Source organism: Arachis hypogaea, chromosome 5 (genome assembly GCF_003086295.3).
Source record: "Arachis hypogaea cultivar Tifrunner chromosome 5, arahy.Tifrunner.gnm2.J5K5, whole genome shotgun sequence".
In the NCBI taxonomy this organism is placed as follows: Eukaryota; Viridiplantae; Streptophyta; class Magnoliopsida; order Fabales; family Fabaceae; genus Arachis; species Arachis hypogaea.
The window spans coordinates 41,412,246-41,436,675 of record NC_092040.1 but is presented as its reverse complement, the minus strand read 5'-3'; the positions used below and the strand labels follow the sequence as shown (position 1 = coordinate 41,436,675).

Below are 24,430 nucleotides of genomic sequence, written 5' to 3'. Positions count from 1 at the left end.
GTGCATATCATTATGTTATTATTACTCCTTTAAAGTTAAGAGTACATACTTTCTTAAGTATTTTATTCAAAAATTTAATATACCCTATTCTATTATGTGCATCTATGTGACCTGTTATATTATTATGTCATTATTACTCCTTTAAAACCAAGAGTACATGCTTTCTTAAATATTTTATTCAAACATCTAATATACCCTATTCTACTATGTGCATATCATTATGTCATTATTACTCCTTCAAAGTCAAGAGTACATGCTTTCTTAAATGTTTTATTCAAATATATAATATACTCTATTCTTATTATATGATCGTTGCACCATTATATTACTCCTTTAGGATCGAGAATACATAATTTCTTTAATATTTTGTGTAATTATTTAAAATGCCCTATTTTCTGCACTTTGATATGACCTCTTTCAATCCATGCTATTATATTACCAAGATCTTTTAATTAAAAAATCTATACACATGCTAGAGTCTCATGATTTTTATATATCCCTTTATTATCACAATTGTTCCTTTTCTTCCATAATCTCTTCTTATATGATTTTTCTCTCGTGTATGTTTAAACAACCTAAGTGTAAATTGAACTGAGGGAATGATCCTTCGGTAAGAGAAGGTGACCCCCAAAGACAAGATAATTGAGATGATCCTTCGGTAAGGGAAGATGATCGAATCGAGATGATCCTTTGGTAAGGGAAGGTGATCGGCAAACCTTTGGGAACCTTCGGTAAGGGAAGGGAACTCCCATCAATTTTATATAATAATATATCTTTGTTGATATAACTCTTTTCTTGTGTATGTCTAAATAACCTTGATTGTAAATTGAACTGAGGGAGTGATCCTTTGGTAAGGGAAGGTGACTCCCAAAGACAAGATATCGAGATGATCCATCGGTAAGGGAGGGTGATCGATCGAGATGATCCTTCGGTAAGGGAAGGTGATCGCCAAGACACTCGAGATAAGAACCTTCGGTAAGGGAAGGGGACTCTCATTTATACTGGTTTGAGCTCAATACCTTCCATAAAAGTTAAAAGTTAAGAAAGCATGAATGAAAGTTTGATGTTTATGTTTTTTTTCTTTAGATTTAATTGTGATTATGTTGATGTTACTTAAGATGTTATCCTTCTATTTTTTTCCTTTTTGCACATATGTTTTACAAGAAAGATACATATTACATGCCACGTTATACGCTCTTTTTAAAAATCCCGCACGTGGGCTGGAGATGGATATGGAGGTGTTGCATAGCACTCCTACTGAGACGTTAGGTTCTCACTCCCTTTCTTTTCCCATACTGTCTCCAGAGGAACATGGCACAGCGGATAGAGACGACGCAGTGTCCCTCGAAGGTAACTTCTGAGTATGACCCCTCGAAGCATGCGTGGGTAGTTGCGACCACTACTACCGTGCTCCAAACTATCTACTTAGATCGAGAGTTCGTGGAAGAAGAACCCTAGCTGCCCGTCGTAAGCTTCCTAGACAGGAACGCTTCAGCATCTAAGAAGCGGTCATCTAAGGTGGTACACCTCGAGTCTGATTCCGAAACCGAGGAAGAGGAATCCGACAACCCGAGCCAAGGATAGGACATGACACAAGGATGGAAGTTTCTTCGATGAAACTAGTTAGGATGCGTTAGTTTCCTTTTCGTCATAGTTACCTTTAAGCACTATCTCCTTTAGAACCGTGTTCATGGAAATTCTTTTATGTTTGCTTGAATCTCTTTGAGTTTTGTTCAATTTCATCCTTTTAGTACTACTCTATTTCCACCCAAGGTTTCGCGCGTGTTTTCCTTCTTTTCTTAACTAATGATTTAGTTCTTTGCTTTTTCATATTAAGTGTGACACCCTACTTAAAGGTCTTTAAAGGTAGAATATTAACTTAGGATGTTACAACTTGTCTCTTAGGGATACATTTAAAAATATTTATTTTTTAATAATTTTCATAAAATATTTTTTTATAATGTTTTTAGCCTATGTTCTAAGGGCACAGTTAGCAGAGCCTATTAAAAAAATACTTAATTAGTTAGTACAAATAATTAGTATACTTGATTTGGTTCAATATTATTTATTTATTAATTATTAACTTATTATAATTAATTTCACACCATTTATTATGTGTTATTTATCTTAAAAATTAACACAATCAATTAGTTTAATTATATATAATTAATTATAATTGATATAACTCATTTCACTATACTTTCTAAAAAAAATTAAAAAGACACGTTTTAATTTTTTGTTAAAGTAAAATCAAATAAAATACATAAATTGAATAGATATAAATTTGAAAATTATAAAATTTTATTAACAATTCAAATAAATTAGTACCATAAAACTGAATTCAATGTTTATTTAAAATAATTACCGATCTTCTATTTTTATAATTATTAATAATTTAAATAAAAGACTACCTTATAACTTATTTTTTATTTATTTTGAGTAATTACTAAAATTTTATTTTTTTAATTATTTTCTTGTCTTATTTATCATTCATGCTTTCGATCAAATATATTAATAAACAAATAAATTAAATTAATTACCTCAATTATACTTTTGGACTATTTAATAATTCAACATAATCTTTTTAATTTGGGATTAACTAATAACCATAGAAAATAGAAAATTTAGAGTAATTTAGTATTATGAACATTAATTATGTATTATAAAATAACCTAAAATCATAATATAATTTATTTTTAAAGAAATAATCAAACATTAATGTTAATTATGAAATAACCTAAAATTATAATGCACTTTATTTTAAAAAAACAATCAACCATTAACATCAATAAATAGAAACTATCATAAAAAAAGTAAAAATATAATTATCAGCATTTACATCATTAGAAGAATTAGCATCACAAGTAGAATTTTATAAAAAAAGAGTAAAATTGCATATATATATATATATATATAGTGAATTTAAAAAATAAAGATTGTTAAGTAATTATGATTTTTTTTGAAATAAATAGTAAAAAAAAATAAATGTCATAAATTATATTTTTTCGTAAGTAACTTTTTTAAGTTGTACGTTATGTTTGACATGGTTTATTTGTATATCATTTAAATTGGCATTGTTTTTATAGCGATCATTTATTCTTAATAATTGTTAGAACTTTTGATACCTTACAATAATTATCTATAAAAAAAGAAACATATATTATTCTTTTTGCTCTATTTTCACATTAAATAAATTTATTTTTTTATCCTATTTTCACATTAAAAAATTTTTTGTTCTGTCTTTTTTTAACTATCATCATGTTATTATAATTATTAAATAATATTAAAAAAATTTTAAAAATAAAAATAGCGATGACACTTCGAATAATTAATTCAATAAAATTATACTTAAACGAATAAGATGATTCAATTAATTATACAGATAATAGTATATTTATAAATATTAATAAAAAAATAGTCTTATTAATGTAAATGACTAATACAATAATTATATGAAAAAATAAATAATTACATAATTGCATAATTTTCAAGATCCTATATGATTGAATTTAATGGACAAATTCAAAAATATCTATACGATAATGTCCAAATATTTCAGCATAATGTAAGTCATACTATAATTTTATATATCATATTATAACTTTAAGTCAACTCCTTAAACACATGAAGTACACATGATAAAAGAGAATATTACAAAATAAAATTATAGTAAGATTATTTAAAAATACCGTAAAAAAGACACATCTCTTTTGTTAATCAAAAGCTCGAAGGGAAAAATATGCAACTAATGATGACCAACTAAAATAGATAAAAAATATAAAAAATATAAAAAATAAAATGTATAAATAATGATAAAAGAAATAAAAATGAAATAAATTACAAAATTGTACCCTAAAGTCCTAAACACAAGAGATGGGAGAGAGAAAGAAAAAGAGAAAAGAGAGAAAAGAGAACGAATGAGTAAAAAACACATTATGATTTCGTATAAATAGATGTCATTGAAAAAAATAAACTAATTAAATTAATTCATGTATTTTGTTATCATATTTATTATTTACTAAAATAATTTGATATTTACTCCAATCAAATCAAATCAAATCATTAATATAATTAACTAAATTAATTAATTGATATAATTAATTATAATTAATCAATTTATATAAATTACAATAAATTGTGAGATTTGAATGTTTAATCAAATTAATTAATTGATATCATTAATTATTTATAATTGATTTGCTTTACAGAATTGAAAGAAATAAATTGAAAAACACTCTCAGAAACATGCCACGTCAACTCCATCATTAAGTGCAGAAATCTGATTGTTATATAATAGAATAGATAGATTGGACTAAATTAACTTCTGAAATGCAACATGATAAAAAAAATTAAACGAATTACCTATTTAGCCCATAAACTAGCATGTTTAATATATTCTTTTAGTTAATCTAGTTTTTTCAATTAACATTTTGTCCTTTTGTTTTTAAAGACCCAGTTTTAAAGGTAAAAATCTCTTTAAGTTAGATAAATAAAATGATATGAAAATTTTGGTTAATTTTAACTACTTAGAAATAACACAGTATTATTTATCAACGAAACAAATTTCGGTTAAGCAGTTTATTGATGGATTGACAAAAAATTAAGCACATGAAGTCAAGTGGATCATGCCTTTTAGACTTTAGAAAAGAAAACAAAAGAAATATCTACCCCTATCTATCAAATGTAATGTTTGATTAGCAATCATATTGGAATGAAATGAAGGCATTATTTTCAGAACAATAGAATTGCACTATGTTACCCTTTCTTGCTATTCTATTGGTATCTAATAAGCAATAACACCTTGTTAGTTTAATCTACATCATAAAAATTAATTTGTCTTTTGATACTCAATTAAGTGTCATGTGGGTTAATAAATGAAGGAGTCAAGAAGCACATGTAACTTCTGGATATGAACGATCGAGAACGGGATAGAGGGGGAAACGGCAGGGGAGGCAGAACTAGGGGCTTTCACCCGTAAGAAAAGGATCATAGGGTATGGAATCGTGAGGAATACCAACGACTGGAAAATGATTTGTTCTCTGTGTTCGTGGATAATCTACCAGAGAGTATCTCAAGGAGAGAATTGTATCACTTGTTTTGTTGGACGGGAAGAATTAACAACATATATCTTTGCCGCAAATGGAAGCGTGGAATGGTTTATCTTTTTGCTTTTGTTCGATACACGACAAAAGGTGATGCTCTGAAGGCTATTGCAGAGATGAACCATTGGAGAATACGGGATAAGGTAATCAACGTGGGTGAAGCTAAGTTTCGAAGACCATCTCAGACGAGGGTAGGACCAAGGAGAATGGTACTCTTAGGCAAGCCTGGTGGGGAGCCAGGGGATTCCCATCATGGGAATGGCGATGCTAATGCCCACATTGTTGCGGGACAGTTGCTGCGGGACCAGACGACACCTATAACGAGGGGTGGCGATATGAAAAGGATTGAGGTGCCCATAGCTGACTCAAATATGGATTGGTTGGTGCGGAGTTTAGTGGGAAAAACTTTAAAACTGTTGCACCTGGGAGCGGTGAAGGAGAGGGTGTGTAAGCAGGTGCCTCATATTGTGGATGTCCGGGAGATCGGAGCGTCGAAAGTTCTGTTAACCTTTGATACAGTGGAGCACGCCGGCGAAGCATTTACTTTCAAAATGGATACATTGTTGAACTATTTTAACAAGATCGGGCGTTGGGAGGAATCGGAACGCTGTATCACTTGCAGAGTGTGGTTGGAGTGCTCCGGAATCCCTCTACATGCATGGTTGCCGGACACATTTAAAAAGATAGGAGGACAGTGGGGAGACGTGCTTCAGTGTGATGTGAGGATTCAAGTTGAGACGGAGGTGTTTGATGAAATTCGAGAATGGATGCAACTTGCTATTGGGAATAATGTCTTTGGGGTCTTCGTGAAGGAGGTGGGTGCCCAGGGAGGTGGTGAGGACACTGAGGGGGAAGTCTCAGGGTCAGGGCTCAGAATATAGTTTTAGGGCCCCTGGTAAGGTTCGGGAGAAGGTGGCGGAGCAGTGGGATCCGGCGGTGACACTGATCGCCGGAAGTACTATGGTGGATGAATCGGAGAAGGACAGAAGAGTAATTAGAGAGGTGATTTTGAATGATCTGAACGTTGATTATTTGAATTTCAAAAAGATTAGTCATGTACCAGATTCAGTTAGTGGTACCAAGGAAGATGGAGATGAGGTTGTTAAGGGAGTTGAGGGGATTAATGAGGGTGAGTCGGAAAGAACAGTTTCGCAGGTGTGTGGACCTGCGAGACGGGGGGTTCCTATAGCGTGTGTGAGACCGTTTGGGGTGTACCATGTGGGTCTGGTGGGATGCCAGGCTGGGAGGTGTGTGGGGCATGAATTGGGCTGTCCTTCATCTGGCCCAACAGCTATCAAGGGTGGAATTGGGTTGGGGGATGCATATAGGGAGCGTTGGGTGAGAAGGGCAGAGGCTAGGTTGGTGAGTGGGCCAGAGATTGAGCTGGGCCAAAGTTGGAGGCTGGGTTCAAGGGCGCTTGGATCGGACACCCTTGGGGATGCCAGCGGGTCGGGGATCCGGGTTTCTGCCAGGCTTCGCGTGTGTTGAGTGCAGCGGCGCCCAGGGATGATGTGCGAGACTGGCCAGGGTACTCCGAGGAGGTTGCTGCCGAGCTGGGAGGAGCGATGCCCGTAGCTTGGTCTTCGGTAGTGGCTGTGACCCACGAATTGCAGAAGGAGGTGGAGGGCATTGTTCCGCCTACCGGGGAGGCAATAGAGTGCGATAGAGTGAGTGGGTTGCATGGGGGTTGTTCGCCTGAGTGGCAATACAGCGGCAGCCGCAGGAAACCCAGGAAGGGGGTCGTTCGGACATGGTCGATGGGAAACAGTGTGCCACAATGAGATTGAGACGGCAGGCAGGGAAGGGAGGACTTTGGGCGTGAACGGCAAAATGGAGGGTGACATGCCGGCTGTGCCTAACGGTGGTGATCCCGGATGGGTAGGAGCAGGGGAGGAAACAGAAACAGGGGGAGGCAGAGGGGGATGAGTACAAGGAGACACAGGACGAGCAGGTACAAGAAAATCACGCAACCTGGGCACTGGCAGTGAAATCGGGTGCGGTCTTGTATGATGAAGAAGTCGATATTATAGGAATTTTTCAAGCACAAAATGAAGAAATAGTGGCGAAGCGGAGACTAACGAAGCAAAAAGAAAAGGCAAGAAGGAGTCGCCCACAGAATAAGAACAAGGTGAGTAAAAATTTGTTTAAATGATTGTGAGTTGTTGGAACATTAGGGGGTTGAGGGGGGACAGAAAGTTGAGCATGGTGAAATCTTTGAAGAATAAATATAACTTGAACATGTTAGGACTGATTGAAACAAAAAGAGAAGTACTTACTAAATATGATGTTGCACGGCTTTGGGGAAGTAGTAATGCTGGGTGGGAATTTGTGGAGTCTGTAGGATCGGCTGGGGGGCTGTTATTGATGTGGGATGATGGAGTGTTTAAAGTACATAATAGATATAAAGGTGAGCGTTGGCTATGCGTTAAAGGAGTGTTAACCAGGACCAACTTCCCCTGTGCTTTTTGTTTGGTGTACGGGGCGCATGGGAGGGAGGCGAAGAAGGTGGTGTGGGAAGAGCTAAGCTATGTGGCAGGTTTATGTCAGGTTCCATTATGCTTTTTAGGGGACTTTAATGAAATCTTACATGTTGAGGATCGAAAAGGGGGGGCTAGTTTGCCGGCATCAGCGGAAGAGTTTAAGAGTTGGGTGCATGACATGCAATTGATGGATTTATCTCTTACTGATCGAAAGTATACATGGTTTTAGGGGACGATCATGCAGTCGGATTGATAGGGTGCTGGTCAATATTGAATGGACTGAGAGGTTTCCGAATATTCGGCTAAAAGGGGGCCCAAGGGGGTTGTCGGATCATTGCCCGCTGATTTTGGAAGGTACAAGATTAGGAGGGGGGCCCCTAGATCATTCCGAAGTCTGGATTCCTGGTTTACGATAAGGGATTTCTGCGAATGGTGAAGAATGAATGGAGAAGCTTGGGAGAGGCCCAATTCACATGTAAACTGAGGGCGCTAACAGTACCACTGCGGAAATGGCACCAGGAAAACTTTAGGGACATGGATAAGAAACTCCAGCAGTTTGAGGAGGAGATCACAAGGCTGGACAGGTTGGTGAGTGATGGGATCTATGATGGTACAATAGAGGCTAGATGGAAGGCGCTTGTGAGATTTTGTGAAAAATGGTACATTCGGAAGGAAATTCACTGGAAATAGATGTCTCGGTCCAAGCATGCTGCCAACATGGATAAGAATATCAGATACTTCCATAACATTGCCTCAGCCAGAAGACGGAATAACAGGATAGATGCCCTGATGGTACAGGGAAGACTTGTGCATAATCCGGCGAGAATAAAAGATGTAATTAGGAAGTTCTACAAGGATTTATATTGACAGGAATATGTTCTGAGGATTGGACTGAGGGATGGTTTGGTGAAGAATATCCAGCGAGAGGAGGCTGAAGCGCTGGAAGTGATGCCGTCGGAGGAGGAAATTAGGGAGACGGTGTAGGACTGCGAATCTTTCAAGGCCCCAGGGAGTGATGGGTATAATATGAACTTCATCAAGCAATGTTGGGAAGATATTGGGCCGGAATTCATAGCAGCGGTGCTGGGGTTCTTTCAAAGTGCTAAGCTGCCAACGGATGTGAATGTAACATGGGCGACTTTAGCCCCAAAGTTTGAAGGTGCAAAGGAGGTGAAGGAATTTCGGCCGATTAGCATGGTGGGATGTGTGTATAAAGTAATTTCAAAGGTGTTGGTGAGAAGGATGCGAGCTGTCATGCCGGGGTTGGTCGGAGAGACACAGACGGCGTTTGTGAAGGGTAGAAAAATTCATGATGGTGCACTCATAGCCTGCGAGACGGTTCATTGGCTGAAGACTCGAGAAAAGACAGCAGCTATTATCAAATTGGATTTTCAAAAAGCTTATGACAGAGTAAGATGGAGTTTTGTGGATGTTGTGCTTCAGAAAATGGGCTTTGGCCAAAGGTGGAGGAATTGGGTGAAGGAGTGTGTTACTACGGCTACTATGGCAGTCCTTGTAAACGGGTCACCATCCAAGCCATTCAAGATGGAGAGGGGACTAAGGTAAGGGGACCCACTTTCTCCATTCCTGTTCGTACTAGTTGTTGACATTTTGCATAGGATGGTGGGGGAAGCTGTGAGGAATGGGCGTATTGCTCCACTGTTGGTAGGGGGAGATCATATTGAACTGTTGCATCTATAGTTTGCGGATGATACAATTTTGTTTTGCCCGCTGGAGACTGAAACAATTGTAAACTATAAGAGGCTGTTGTGGTGCTTCGAGTTGATGTCCGGGTTGAGCATCAATTTTGATAAGTCGAGTCTGATCTCGGTAAACTGTGAGCAGGGATGGATCGATCGTGCATGTTGACTACTGGGTTGCCAGCAAGCCGCGTTACCGGTTAGATACTTGGGTATTTCTCTAGGAGCGAATCCGCGCCTAGTGAAAACTTGGAAACCAATCATCGATAAGGTGGAACAGAAGCTTAGTTTATGGAAAGCACATGTGTTAAATAAAGCGGGTAAGCTTGTACTTATCAAATCGGTATTGAATAGCCTACCCATATATTACCTAAGTCTGTACAGGATGCCGAAGGCGGTGGCGGACAAGATTATAGCATTACAAAGGAATTTTATGTGGTGCAAGGAGGACGGTAACTCTGGTATACCTTTGGTTAAGTGGGAGTTGGTCCAGGCCCTAAAGAAAGCGGGGGGATTAGGGGTTGGTGATGCAGTGTTGCGGAATACAGCGCTCTTATTTAAGTGGTGGTGGCGGTTTTCCAAGGAAGATTGTCTGCTGTGGAAGAAGATTGTATGTTCATGCAACAAGTTGAACCCGGGTGTAATGCTTCCAACTCAGTCGTTGCCAGTTAGAGGAGGGCCTTGGAAAGACATTTGTCAGCTGAATATCAAAGAACCACGCATTCGTGATAAAGTGGTTAGTGGCCTGGCAATGGAAGTAGGCAATGGCAGGAAAACCCGATTTTGGAAGGATAACTGGGTTCAGGATGGTGCTCTGAAAGTGAGTTTTCCAAGACTCTTCTCTATTTCAAGCCAACAGGGGTTTTTCATTGGGGACTGCGGATTTTGGAATGGGTTAGAGTGGATATGGAATTTTCAATGGAGGAGAGAGCTGTTTCAATGGGAGCTGGAACTTCTCCGTCAGCTCCATGAGAGGTTAAGGCCAGTGAAGCTGTCAGCTGGGCACGAGGACAATGTGATGTGGAAGTTGGACAATAAAGGTGTATTTTTTACGAAATCCATTATACAGGTCTTACAATCGAAAACGTTGTCGGATGAGATCACAAGCTATAGCTTTACAAGTACACTTTGGAAAGGCTTTGTACCTCCGAGGATTGAGCTCTTTGGGTGGTTTGTGCTAGTAGGTAGAGTCAACACCAAGGAGAGATTGACTAAACTAGGAGTTAACATTCAGAGTGATAGCAATTGTGTGCTATGTACCAAGGCAACCGAATCGGCTGAGCATCTATTTCTTCGGTGTGAGGTAACATGACAGGTGTGGTGTAATTGGGTGCGGTTGTTTCGTCGAGAGTGGATAATTCCTGGAACCATTAAAGAGCTGTTTGAGAGTTGGCGTGGCATACACAATAGACAACAAGGACAGAAGGTGTGGATGACAGCGTTCTTTGCAGTGATATGGAACATATGGTTGGAACGTAATGCACGGATCTTCAATAATACAAGGGCAAGTATTGAGATAATTCAAACAAGGACGGTGTTGAACTGCACAGAGTGGTGTGGGGGGGGATCCGATGTGAGGCTGATGGCAGTCCTGGATTGCTAGGAGCGTGGTGTGTTATGGGTGTTGCTATGTATGTTTATGTTCTTTCGTATGTATGCTCCACTTTAATGTGTTGAGCTTCCTTTAGTTCAAAAAAAAAAAAATACTGAAGAAAGATTTGAAGTATAAGTGCTCGTGTTAGTCTAGAGTGAAGAATGATGAAGAATTAAGGTGTGTGAATATGTATTATTAATTGTAGAAATGGAAGAGTGAAATTTGAAATTACGAGAACGATATATAGAAAGGAAACATTCCTATTCAAGTGAAAACTCATTATCCTAATGAAAAAACTCATGAAATTTTCATATTCCTATTTCTGGGGTTTGCAATGCTACTTCTTAGCTTATGGTGTTATATAGTCCTTTGTCCATATAGACTGTTTCTTGGTGCGAAGCGGCCTGAGCTTGGTTGAGCTATCAGGAGATGGTTCACTTTTCACATTTATTTTTGGTTCGAAAGCTTGGTCTATTGTTCTATTGTGCTGTGTTTGTTTGTCAAGACATAAACACTAATACATAGACACAGTGACACATATTTACTGTTTATTTGTTGAGATATAAATTTTTGATGAACATAGTACATAAATACATATAAAATTATGTATTTTGTATTTTTTTAAAACTACGACACTAATACACAATGGATATACATATAACACAAAATTTGACCTTTTTACCTTTTCATTCTTTGTTCTCCCTCCTCCCTTTTTCCTCTTCTCTCAACCATCAATACTCTTCTCTCTTCATCCTCCTTATCTCATTCTCCAGATCTTCTTTTCTTTTGTCTAGACCGGAGATCATTGGCGTAGATAACCCATTTTATGATTATCAGCAGCAAAAGAGGGATGGGCTAGCGTCCTAGGCGAGGACGATGGCAAGACCGGATCACAAACCATCAGCAATTCACTGAGGCTTTAGACGTTGAGTATTCCCAACTCTGCGCCACCTCCATTTCGCTCCTCCACCTTTGTCGGCATACTCCTCTTTCTTTTTACCTTGGTTAAATTATTTTTATTTTTTAAAAATAAGAATTATTGAGTTAATTATTGATATAAATTTTTTGTTGAGTTTCTAGTAGTAATTTAAGTTGATGTTAAAATTTTAGTGTATTTTTGTGTCTTTATTTTTCTATATATTAGTGTATATGTCTGTAAATCTCAAAGATACTGACCAAACACAACCTTAATTTTAATTCGAATCTATCACCAATTCGAACCTATCACCTCTGTTCATTATATTCATAGTTTAAAATTTAAATTCAGTGTTATGAATTCACAAAGTATTAAGGTTGCAACCATTTAGATTAAACTAGGTTTAGTCAAATTGTATAATAAAAAGTAAAAATAAATTAAAATTATAAATTCATTATTAGCACACAATCAAGCAGTTCAATAATGGATAGTTTTTGTATTTCATCTTATTTTTGAAAATGGATTTCCTCAAGTACAAGAAGTAGAACAAAAAAAAGGGGACGGGGAAACAGTGCTAAGAAAACATTTGATCGAGAAGCAAGACAAGTGCCATGGCGAAAGCAGGATCAAAGCCAGGATGCACAAGCAACTGAAAAATGTCCATCCCAAACGACACGTTAACGTTCTTCGTATTCGCTTCCTTCCTCTTGATCTGAGCCACCTCGCTTCCACACTCGTCCAACACCTTACACGTCCGTTGCGCGTACGAACCTTCCACCGTAAACGCCGCCACACATGGCTTATGCCGCCGGTACACGTAGGCTTGAACCTTGGGGTTTCCCTGTAAAATATTCACATGCTTCTTTACACAACAAATTGGACTCTCCCTACCTTCCCCTTCATACACATACCAACTATGTCCGAACCCAAGCTTCTGCATATACAAGTATTATCACATCAAACATAACACGTCTTAATATATTATAGCTAAGAACAATTTATTCTGACATTACATACCTTGGTGCGCCGGCACATGGTGAGAACAGAGTTTCCAGAAGCATCCATGAGAACAACCTCGTTGGGGTTGTGGATGTAATTGTCGACCCTATAGACAAGATTTCCGTGGGAATCGATGACTGTGAAACCCTTGCAATTCATGACAAGAGATTTTCTCCATACTGTTAAGCACGTGCTCTTTAATGTTCCTTCTTCTTGGATTTTGATTACAGGGTACTCATCATTATTGTTTCTCTCCTTCTCTTGTTCTACTTGTTCTTGGTGCACTGCTCTTGATAGAGATCTCAACCTCGGAAACACCCTCATCTCTCTCTCTCTCTCTCTCTGTTCTTTACTTCTTTTAATCAACGCTGTCTTGGATTCTACCCTCGGTTTCAACGGTGCCAGCGGCCGAAAGCACCTACGAATGTTTGGCCACAAGCCACATACTTATAGATATCTTCAATTCTGCATAGTAATAAAAGCCTTTACATTGTTGACACGTGTTTAACACTTAATTAAATAACAAGTTTTATTTGCTCAACGATTCTGTTGCTACCTCCTTGGGTGACAATTATCCTGTGCTTTCTCTATGTCCTCTGTTTCTAATTTAATTTTTTATGAAAAATAATAATTCAGAATTGGACCCATTTTTATGATCTAATGTTAGATTAAATTATTAAATCCCGAATAAAACATAAGACTTCTAATTTATTTAAATGAAATTGTCAAAACTTACGTAAGTTTTAAAAAAATAAAACAATTTCATCTTTAAAATAACACTATATAGTGTAAATTTTGATCGACTCATCATCTAATTGCATTGTATTATAGAAAGAATAAGATATATATAATTACGTAACTGAGTGAAATAAATCATTTACATAGGTAGATGGTCTATTAAGACTTTAGAAATATTTAATCTGATATATATCTTAATGCCCAAAAAATCTCATGAGATAGAACTTTTCAACAAAGAAAGTGTAATTATCGTATAACATGTATTTTTTTTTCTCTTACTATTTTGGGAGACACGATCCCATGGAAAGATATTTCGGGTAAATCAAGAAGACAAGTAATGTCGCTGAAAATTTTCATGTAATAAGTGTTGGAGAAACGTGACGCGTGGCTAGTTTGCATTGAAATTAAGCTGAAGGGGTGCTTTTTCTTAGTAAACAGAGTTTCCTTCTTTTCTAATTACGTCCGTAGCATGAGATTCTTAAGAAAGAGACAGAAATTGGAACCCACCATACTTGATCCCAGATTCTAGAGGAAGGAGGACTCATGCTAACTACTGAGGATCAGAAAGTGATCAAATAGACTTAGTTATTTTCTATTTTTCTTCTTTCTTATCATTAAGTTAGGATAGTTTTTGTTATTTATTTACATGATCGAGAATGTAGAAAATGGCCTACCACCTATGAATATTAGCTCTTTGAATGTCACTGTGGAGGGGCCCAGATTGAAACTTGCATGTGCACGTGCTGAGTGTTGAAAGCAATTTTAATACTTTTAGAATATATCTTTTAATATTTTTAAAAAAATAATTAGTTTAAAATTAAAATTGATAAATATAATGAAATGAATCTCAGACAATAATAAAAATTCAATAAAATTTTATTATTTATATAATTATATTGATAAAATAATAAAAAATTTAATTAAATTGAAACTAAATATTATGACAAATTTTATATTTAATTCTAAATAATTATTTATAATATATTATTCTACAAAATATTACGTTAATATTTGTTGATATAATATTTTATAAAATATAAAATAAAAGCAAAATGAGAACGAGACTCATTTGGTTTGACCAAAACACAAAAGAACCAATAATCTCAAGAATAGTAATGACAGCAACGACAATGAAATGAGGCTGAACCAAACCTATCATACAAGTGGGTAGTAAAGAATTAAAGATTGACGAATTAAAAAAAGTCGGTCCCGAGTTTTTAGATGGTACGCTGTAAAATTAAGTTGCTTTTAATTGACTATATATATATATAAAACGAAAAATAATTGAATAAGCTAGGTAAGATTTATTAATTTGGAGGTACGGTGATATGATGAGGATATGAAATCTAGGGTTAGTAACTCTGGATCCTCATCAACAGATCAGATTTCTTCGAGAACACGATTTTTTCAACTTTTGTGGTTTATATGAATGGGACAAAACGCACAAAATGGCCTAGCTTTCACACCGACCCGTGCCGCATTTTAATTTCGCATTGAACCATAAAACCACAAATAATATAAGGCCAATAGTCCAATACTCTGGTGATAAACGTTGCGTTCTTCATGGAATGAAAAGATGTGACTTATACACTGAATTAGTCCGTGTATTTTTAATTTTGGAATTTCAGATATAATCTTTGTTGGTGGAAACTCATATGAAGTCGATTTTACGTAAAGTTGATATTTGAGAATCGTTAGATAATTTGACTAAATTTTCATCCAACGACTTTTAGATATCAACTTCACGTAAAGTCTACTTTACCTGAGTTTTCACCATCTTTGTTAAAGTAGAGACGTTATTTTTCTTCTATCCTCTTTTCGTAGAGTTAACACATAAACATTTCGTGTTAATAATATTGGACTTTTTTTTAGTTATGATCGATTTAATTTATTGGTAATATTAGGTCTACTCTTATTAATTTGGTACATCTCTAAAGAAAATATTACATCATAATTTTTTTTTTCCTTTTAATTTTCGTTGTGTTTTTTGAGTAGTTTTGAATAACTCTGGATGTGCATATAAAAATATCGAGAAGGACTGTTGAATAGAAACTTTGGATGTGCATGTAAAAACAAATCTAGTATCCAGAAAGTATCTTTTAGGTTTGAGTTTGAATAGAAAAAAAAAATTTTACTCACGCGGTTGGTTTTGTGTTAAAAATAAGATTTCCATAGAAATACTTATCCTTTTATTTTGCTGTTAAGATTGAATTATAAAACTATACTTCACGAAAAAAAAACTACAAAGCATATAGTTAAATGAATTCGAGTGGGTTGGAGTATAAAACCTTGTATAAATTAGAGTTTTTGTAAAAGAATTAAACAGATTTTTGACTAATAATGTATTGAATATTTAGCATGGAGATTGTTTTATCGATTTTTAGCAAATCGATGGTGGTTCGATATCTAATAGTCTGGGAGCGAAACATATTCTTCTGTGCAAGTACCAATTTTTTAGAAGTGCATCAAAGCGTCTCCGATTAAACAAATATTAAAAATAAAAGAAACAAAATAAATTTGTAAACTGATAAATGAAACCTAGACATTAAAGTTTTGAAAATTAGATAAATGACGAAGAAAAAGTTTTGCATGAAAATTAGAAGAGAACAACAAAGATACCTTGAAATAAATCAAAGAACTTTAACAGAAAGAACGAAATGCAAGAAGATAAATTAGACAAATAAAGTGAATAACACTTGATAAATATAATTAATTAAAATGTTAAAATTACATCAAAGATAAATTAAGAAAATGAAGAAGATGGAAGGAACCCTACAAAAAAATGTAACTCGATTGCAAATTCGAAAATTCGCTGGGATGTGAGAGTGCTAGAGTGTTTTTTTTTTTTTTGAGTAAAAGTTCCAACCCTTATTCCCTAACACTTCACAGTATTTATAGACTATCTTACATAACGGTTAATTTGATTACAATTAATTACAATTAAATGAAGAATTACAAATTTGAAATACAATCACTCTTGATAACCGTTCCCACTGCGTGATTGTAGACATTTCCCATATTTTCCTCGTGTGATAAAAGCCACGAACTTTTCCGCTTCCACAACTATTCGATTAGCTTATTCGAAAAACTTTATTCAATTTCTCGAATCAAGTCTTTGACTCGATTTAACTTATTCAATCAATCGAAATCCAATCGGCGCTGAATACTTTCAACCTCATACTCACGTGCGTGTCTTCTCGAGAAACTGCACTTTATTTCTTCGATTCAACTCAGTTATATCGAAAATATTTTTTCGATCAACAAATTGCCCCCTTGGACTAATGTGGTTGCTTTCGATAATATTATTGATAAATAAAGCACTTAATCCAAAAGACGTCAGTTTTTTTTAAATCAGGAATAATTGTCATTTAAACCCCATGATGACAAGTCATTTTATGCTAGCTTTTCAAGCATTCTTCACTTGTTTCATTAGGTTTTATGCACTTTCTTGCATTATAAGTGATTTGGAATGAAATTTCATGGTTATGTTAAATCAATCAACCATCCTTTATTTGACACAAAATCATAAGGTTTAAGCTAGAATTAGTTGGTTTTTGAATGATTTATAAACCTTGTGAATTTAGTGATGCTTTGATTGGTTGTTTTGATTACTTGTAGGTGAAGAAAAAAAATAAACAAGGAAAGCGTGCCTATCAAAGCGTGGCCTAAGACATACAAGCGTGGCACTCACTCAAGGAAGCAAGCATAGCGCTCGAATAATGAGCGTAGCGCTCAAAAAGTGAGCGCTAGAGACCAAGCACCCAGCACCAAAAGCAAAAGGCAAGGTGTTGCGTTGATTTTTTGTAACTGAGCGCCCAAAGGAACCAAAATTCACAAGGCAAAAGCATGGCGCTCAGTTAACTTAGTTAACTTTTTCGTGGCCTCCTCATGAAGAAAGCAAGGCGCAATATCAAGGAAAGGTGGAGCCAGGATTCGAAATGGGGACCTTGTGCTAGCAAGGAAAGAGCGCTACAAGGCTTGGCAAGGAGATTGATCAAAATGGCTTCACCAAGATTCGAAGAAGGGAACAAGAGCAAGCAAATAAGGGCGCTAAGTTAACTTATCTAACTGAGCGCTAGTGTGCAAGGGAATTGGCACAAATGGGAGAGCTAGGATTCGAAGGGGGAGTCCCACTCAAGCATGTAGCGCTGCGTTGAAACAACTAACTGAGCGCTACTCTTCACAAAGGAGATGAGCACAATTGAACTCACCATGGTTCGAAGGAGGAGTCCCACCCAAAGCTTGTAGCTCTACGTTAAAATAATGAACTGAGTGCTATGGGAAGCTTGGCACGAACCCAATAACAAAGCAAAGGGAGCGCTACGTTTGGTTAATTCACTGAGCGCTCCCCTGGGATGTGGCCTTGGTTCAATTTCAATTAAAAACCAATTTGGATCTAATTCTTCACGAATTTGAAAAGCCCACTCCAAGTTCTGAAAATAAAAAATAGAAAGTGTATAAATAGGAGTTAGTTTGATTTGTAAAGGACCTTTTTTTAGCATTTTTGATTTCCTTTAGCTGAATTTTTAGTTTTCACTTTGAATTTGGGAATTGGGATTGTGATCTAAGTTCTCTTCCTCTTTGTTCTTACTTCTGTAACTTCATTCTTTTGTTTTTGAATTTTGGATTGAGATTGAAGGAATTTTATTTCAATTCTTGATCTGAAATTCCTTTTTGTTCTTCTTTTGCATAATTCTGAGATTTGAAGAATTTAATCCAACTTTCACTTACTACTTTCATTTACATTTCTTTTGCAATTCGTTTTCTGTTTGATCAAAGGAAGAATTGAGATCCAAATCTGCTTCCTGAGCTCATTGCTTTTCTTGGATCTTCAAATTCTCTTTTAGATTTTATAATTGAGCTAAGTTTCTTTCTGTTTTGTTTCTTCAAGCAAATTTTCCATTTATTTTGAGATCTGCTGCAACTTACTTCATCTTCTACTTCTCTGATCTATTGCTCTATACATTCTCTTGTTTAATTTCTGAATTCCAGCTCCCAACTCCCTTTACTCATTCAGCAATTTAAGTTTCTCAATTATTTAGATTCAGTAATTTACATTTGTTGCACTCTAAGCTTCAGCTATTTACGTTTATGGCAATCTAAGCTTCACTCATTTACATTACTTGCACTTTAAGATTCAGCTCTTTTATTTCTTCTGCACCTTTAGATTCTGTCAAATTCCCCTCTCCCTTTTATTTTCATGCAATTTAGTTCCTGTTGATCACAATTCACTCAAATCATCAACTGTTTGCTTAACTAAACTAATCACCTAACTAAAATTTCTCAATCCATCAATCCCTGTGGGATCGACCTCACTCATGTGAGTAATTACTACTTGATGTGACCTGGTACACTTGCCGGTGAGTTTTGTGTTGGAATCTGATTTTCCACTTATCACCCCATTACTACTTATTCACTCGACACGTCTCCCGAGACTTACGTCTTCTCTCTCTACCACTTCATCTTCCTCGTGAAGTTACCTCCATTCATTTCAACAGTAACGGCTACAGTAACAGCTACAGTAATGCTTTAAATTTCTCATTCTCTCCTTTGTCCAAATCTCTTGAACCTCATCATTCTCTAAGTTTTCCTTACATTGAGAAACTCTTCACAAAGTCTCCAACTTTATTCTCTCTTTCTCTTTCTGATAATGGCTGGCTCTTCTTCCCAGACTACCACCCAAGACAATGATGAAGGTCATGAGATAGCACCGCCACCACTGCCAGCTCTCCACATTTTCAATCAAGTCCATGATGAAGTCATTAATGACCCTCACTTGCAACCTAATGATACCAGAATCCTAACCCTTTTACAATTGGTACTGATACGCATTGCTTTCTCGGACTGATTGAATCTCTGGAAAAAGCAAATAAGAAACTCTCTTACTTTCCAAGCGCTGGAGGAGAAGACTTATTGATAAACCAAGCCTTTAACATCTCCCATTTTATCAATCAAAAATCTTTCAGGAACAATCCAAAAATTAACCCCCAGGGATACGATTTTATAGCTTGGTATCGAAGTCTTGAACCAATTAAAAGCACCGACTGGAAAGCTTTAGGAATTCATGAATTACTAAGGCTCTCCCACTTCTCGCTTACCACATACCCTTGGATGATTGGGGCCGTAACCTGTTTCTGGAATAGAACAACCAACAACTTCCACCTTCTATGTAGAATGATCGAAATGTCTCTTCTGGACGTGGCTGCTATTACTGGACTCCCAATCAATTTTTCAGATTGTACTCTTGACATGCAATTAAAGCGTCACTACAATGTGCCAATTCTTACAGTGACTTTATCGCCCACAACATGGGCGTAGAAGGTGCGAAAATCACTGACAATAAACATGTTACCTTCTTGTTTTATTCGTTAAATGCCATCCTATTCTGTTCTCGAAGTGTCCAAATATCAAAATTTTATCTTCCTTTAGCTACTCTTCTCCACGAAGAAAAAATCCTCAATTTGGCCAAGCTTCTTCTAGGATATATTTTCGAAAAACTTGGTCAATTTGTCTGTGATCTTCGAGACAACAAGATCATCAGCACAGGAGGTCCCTATGGCTTCTTCAACTATGGCTTAATGCCGTTTTTGAAATTTTCATGACAAAATCTGAAAGTGGCAATACTGATAAGCAATAGATTGATGGCTTTTGATTGTCTGAATTCAAGCCCAATTTTCCAAACACCGAATCAGATGAAGATAAGTTTTGGGCTGTTTTTTCTCTTTTTCATACTTGTAAAGATTTTGACAATGACCAACTCAATTTCACCCCTTTCTTGCGTCACAACCGTGGCCCTGCTTGGTTGGAGCGTTTACTCTTCCCTGATACTAATGAAGAGAACAAACTTGTAAATCAACATTGGGCAAATATGTTGGCTCTACAAGTAATACCAATAGGGTTACCTTTGCATAAGAAAGAAAAATTCAAAATTACTTTGTATGCCCCACATTTGACAGCCAGACAATTGGGATTTTCTCAGGCCATTCCAACACCATAACCTCGAAATGATGATCCTTTCTACCATATTGTTTTGACTACTCAAAAGGATTTTAATTCTTGCCTCTTAAAGAATCAACAACGCAGGGACCGTTTGAATTTTGTGGTGTATGATCGCAGCTTTTATATCACCAAATCTTGTTTTGAATGGTGGACTGCTTATTATTCTAGGTACACCCGTACCTTGGAAGAGATTCAACAAGCTGTGATTTGGACTGCCCCTGTCGCTGAGAGTTCTCCAAAAAGAACTCAAAAAAGGAAAGCCGACACTGCTCGACCACCACCATCCAAGAGTAGAAGAACACCAACCAGAACTTCTCGAAAGGTAATAATTTTGAATTTTCCACTTTAACTTAAAAACCCTATAAGTTATATATTTCTATCTATACTCAATTCTGAATCTCTTATCAGTTAGTACTACTGACATCGAATGAGAGCGCTGATGAGAGTGAGCCAATCAATAAAGATGCTATTACTGTCTCTTCTCCATCAGAAGATGCAGCCGATTCTGATCCTGGTTCTCAGCTAGTATTAAGATCCAGATTCTCTTAGGTAATACCATTATCTATACACACATCATACTTTAATTTAAAATAAATTTCAAATTTGTAACTGTGTACCTTCTATACTAGCCTGTCAATATTGCCCACTCGACATCAACTGCTGGGATTCTTGACCAATCAATTCTGCCACAACAGCAAGGTCAAGAACAATCTACATCACATGACTCCATTCAATTCACAAGATCCACTCAAACAATTTCAGCCGCTTTTCCACCTGTTTCTCATACAACACAGGTGATTGATTCAACAACAAATCCTTTGCAACTCTCTCCAGAAGAAACCCACAGACTCGAATCAACTTCACCAAATGATCAAGCGGCTTTTACTAAAGAGAACCAAGCAGTCCTAGATTTCGACTCTGCTTCTAAGGCTGCTGACAACACCAATTTAGACTCTTCTCGATCTAAAATTTTAGAAACCCCTCCAGAGTTACAACCTGATCCTACACTCCAGACTCTTCCAAGACTAAACCCAGGGACATCGAATGTTCCTGCCGCTCCAACTAGTGCTACCTTGGAGGACTTGACTTCTGTTTTAAATAAAATCATCAAAGAAAACAAAGTGTCGGTGCCTATACCAGCAATCTCAAGGCCTGTTACATTGAAGCCTCCAATCAAATTAGATCCCAACACTTGGGAACAACTTCGATCACTCATCAAACTCTTGGATCATCCTCTTACCACATGGGTTAATGACCCTATTCTCAACAAACTTCTGGAAGATTGCTTGAATTCGTCCTTTGTATTGCCAACCAACACACCACATTCTGCCTCAATCCAAGAATTCCAACAACTTCTCAATGAAAGTGTTGCATCTCAATTTCAACTCCAAAAAACCAAAACTGAGGAGGCTACATCCAAATCTAAAATAGAAAACTGTCTTGCAATTGCACAACCAATCCAAGTTTCCCGTGAAGAGTTTGATCTCAAGATCTCCCATGCTATTTCTGTTCAAACTTTCCATGATCAAGAAGAAGCAAGACTCGAGGTAGAATTGGGTCAGATTCAAGAACAACTTATCACTGTTCGCCAAAATCGAGCCACCTTAGCCAAACCTCTGGCCGCAGACCAACAAGAGCAACATCTTCTTATCCAGAAACTTGTCTCAATTGACACCGAACGGGGAGAATACGAAAAATAACTTGAGAAAATCCAAACTGACAAGCTCAGGTAGATTTAATTGCTTACAATCCTGGAAAGCAAAAGAACAAAACTGCGCTCTGATTTGGCAAAACTATTGGCACCTTGAACTCCTTTTTATTTTTAACTTTATTTTGTAGTAATTTCTATCTTTTCTGAACTTTAATATATGTTGAACTTCTAAGTTTGCCAACAATAGAAGAGTTTTAAGTATTTTCCATTGACCAAATTAATCACCTTTCCTGACTCGATATCTTTAATTTGATAGGCATTTCCAGAATATGTCCTTGTTATTTGAAAGGGACCTTCCCAACTATGGGACCATTTACCTAGAAATCTCGACTTCTTTTCCATCAGTAAAATTACCTTTAAAACTAATTCGCCTATGTTGAAAGACTTTTCTTTAATTCGACGATTGTAACTTTGAGCCATACTTTCTTTTTGTCGAATCACATTATTGAGTGCCAGGATTCGTTCCGAATCTAATTCATTTAACTCATCAAATATTTTATTCCAATAATCATCAACTGGCAAATTACTCTGTTTTGATACCCTTAAAGTATTTAAATTAATTTCCAATGGTAATACTGCATCATGACCATACACCAACTTATAAGGTGAAGTTCCTGTTGACCCTCTTGGCGAATTTCGAAAAGCCCATAGTACTTGGTTTAAAGTTTCATGCCATGTTCGAGGCTTATTTCCAATATGCTTTTTAATTAGACTTATCAGAATTTTATTTGCTGCCTCTACTTGCCCATTAGCCTGTGCATAATAAGGAGTCGAAGTAATCATATTAATTCTCCTTGAGGCTGCAAAATTCTTAACTCTCTGACCAGTAAACATGGTTCCTTGGTCAGTACTTAATGTCTGAGGAAAAATCGATGAATGATATGTTCCTCGACAAAGTCTATTATTTTACTTTGACCAACTTCTATTAGGGGAATTGCTTCGACCCATTTTGTGAAATAATCAATAGCTACTAAAATAAATGTGCTGTTTGGATGAAGGAGGATGAATTAACCTAATTAAATCCAAAGCCCAACCTCTGAATGGCCATGGCTTTATTATCGAATGTAACTCGGCTGCTGGAATCTATTGTATCGAGCCATATTTCTGACACTCTTGACATGCCTTTGCATAATTGATACAATTTTTTATCATAGATGGCCAATATACATGATTGCGATATAACACCCATTTCATTTTCTTTCCTGCTTGATGTGCACCACATATTCCATTATGAACTTCACCCAAAGCAATATTTTGATCTTCTCGACTTAAGCTTCTTGATAAACTTCCATCAATCCCTTTTTTGTATAACTCATCAGCCATTAAAATAAAGTTCATTGCTTGTAACTTAACCTTTCTATCGATCGTAATAATGAGATCTCTCAAATAATGAACAATAAGTTTTCTCCAATCAGAATCCTCCCATTCATCCACACATAAAACTTTTCTTTCATTTGCTGGAATTAAAATTTGATGGATACCAGATAATTTCTTTAAAGTTTCTGGACCAACCCGATATCTCAAAGCAATTTGGGCTAACTCGTTAGTAATTTCATTATGAATTCTAGGGATATGTACTAGAGAAACTTTTTGAAAAGACGTTAATAACTCCAAAGTAGTTACTAAATATTTCTGTAACGTCTCATTATTACACTTATATTCTATTTGACAACTGCTTTAAAACTAACTGTGAATCTCCTAAAATCTGAACTTCTAAAGCTCCCTTTGCGATTAAAATTTCAAGACCCAAAATCAGAGCCTCATATTCAGCCACGTTATTAGAACAAGGATACTTTAACTCGAATAAAAATTCTGATGGAGTATCCTCTGGTGAAATAATGAGGATTCCAACTCCTGCGCCATCTTTATGCTTAGATCCATTAAAATACAATTTCCAATAGTTGATTTCCACATCAACTATATTTGTCCCCCTGGTTATTCAGAGCTTTTGAATTATCCACACGAAAGTCTGCAATGATCTGTCCTTTCACAGCCTTAGCTGAAACATATTGTAAATCAAATTCTGTTAATGCCAACATCCATTTCTCCAACCGTCCCCTTAACATAGGGAAACTCAATATATATTTTACGAGATCAATCTGTGCTATAACTTTCACTGTTTTAGCCACCATGTAACACTTTAATTTTATGCAAGCATGATATAAAGATAAGCACAATTTCTCAATCGAGG

General features: G+C 36.2%; 1 protein-coding gene across 1 annotated transcript; it reads right to left on the bottom strand.

Moving 5' to 3' along the window:
- Window positions 1–12,268: 12,268 nt before the first annotated feature.
- Window positions 12,269–13,290, bottom strand: LOC112801447 (protein LURP-one-related 8). Its single transcript, XM_025844168.2, has 2 exons — window positions 12,810–13,290; window positions 12,269–12,726 (listed from the first exon to the last, which is right to left on the bottom strand). Exons 1-2 carry the CDS (start codon window positions 13,113–13,115, stop codon window positions 12,367–12,369), a joined length of 666 nt encoding a protein of 221 aa, XP_025699953.1. The 5' UTR covers window positions 13,116–13,290; the 3' UTR covers window positions 12,269–12,366.
- Between the last annotated feature and the right edge of the window lie 11,140 nt (window positions 13,291–24,430).

What these genes read in the sequence shown, in the direction of transcription:
- LOC112801447 (XM_025844168.2), bottom strand. Translation starts at nt 13,115, where the DNA reads ATGAGGGTGTTTCCGAGGTTGAGATCTCTATCAAGAGCAGTGCACCAA. An exon ending in CCATGTGCCGGCGCACCAAG is followed by an intron (nt 12,727 to 12,809) that starts GTATGTAATGTC and finishes TTGTATATGCAG; the next exon opens with AAGCTTGGGTTCGGACATAG.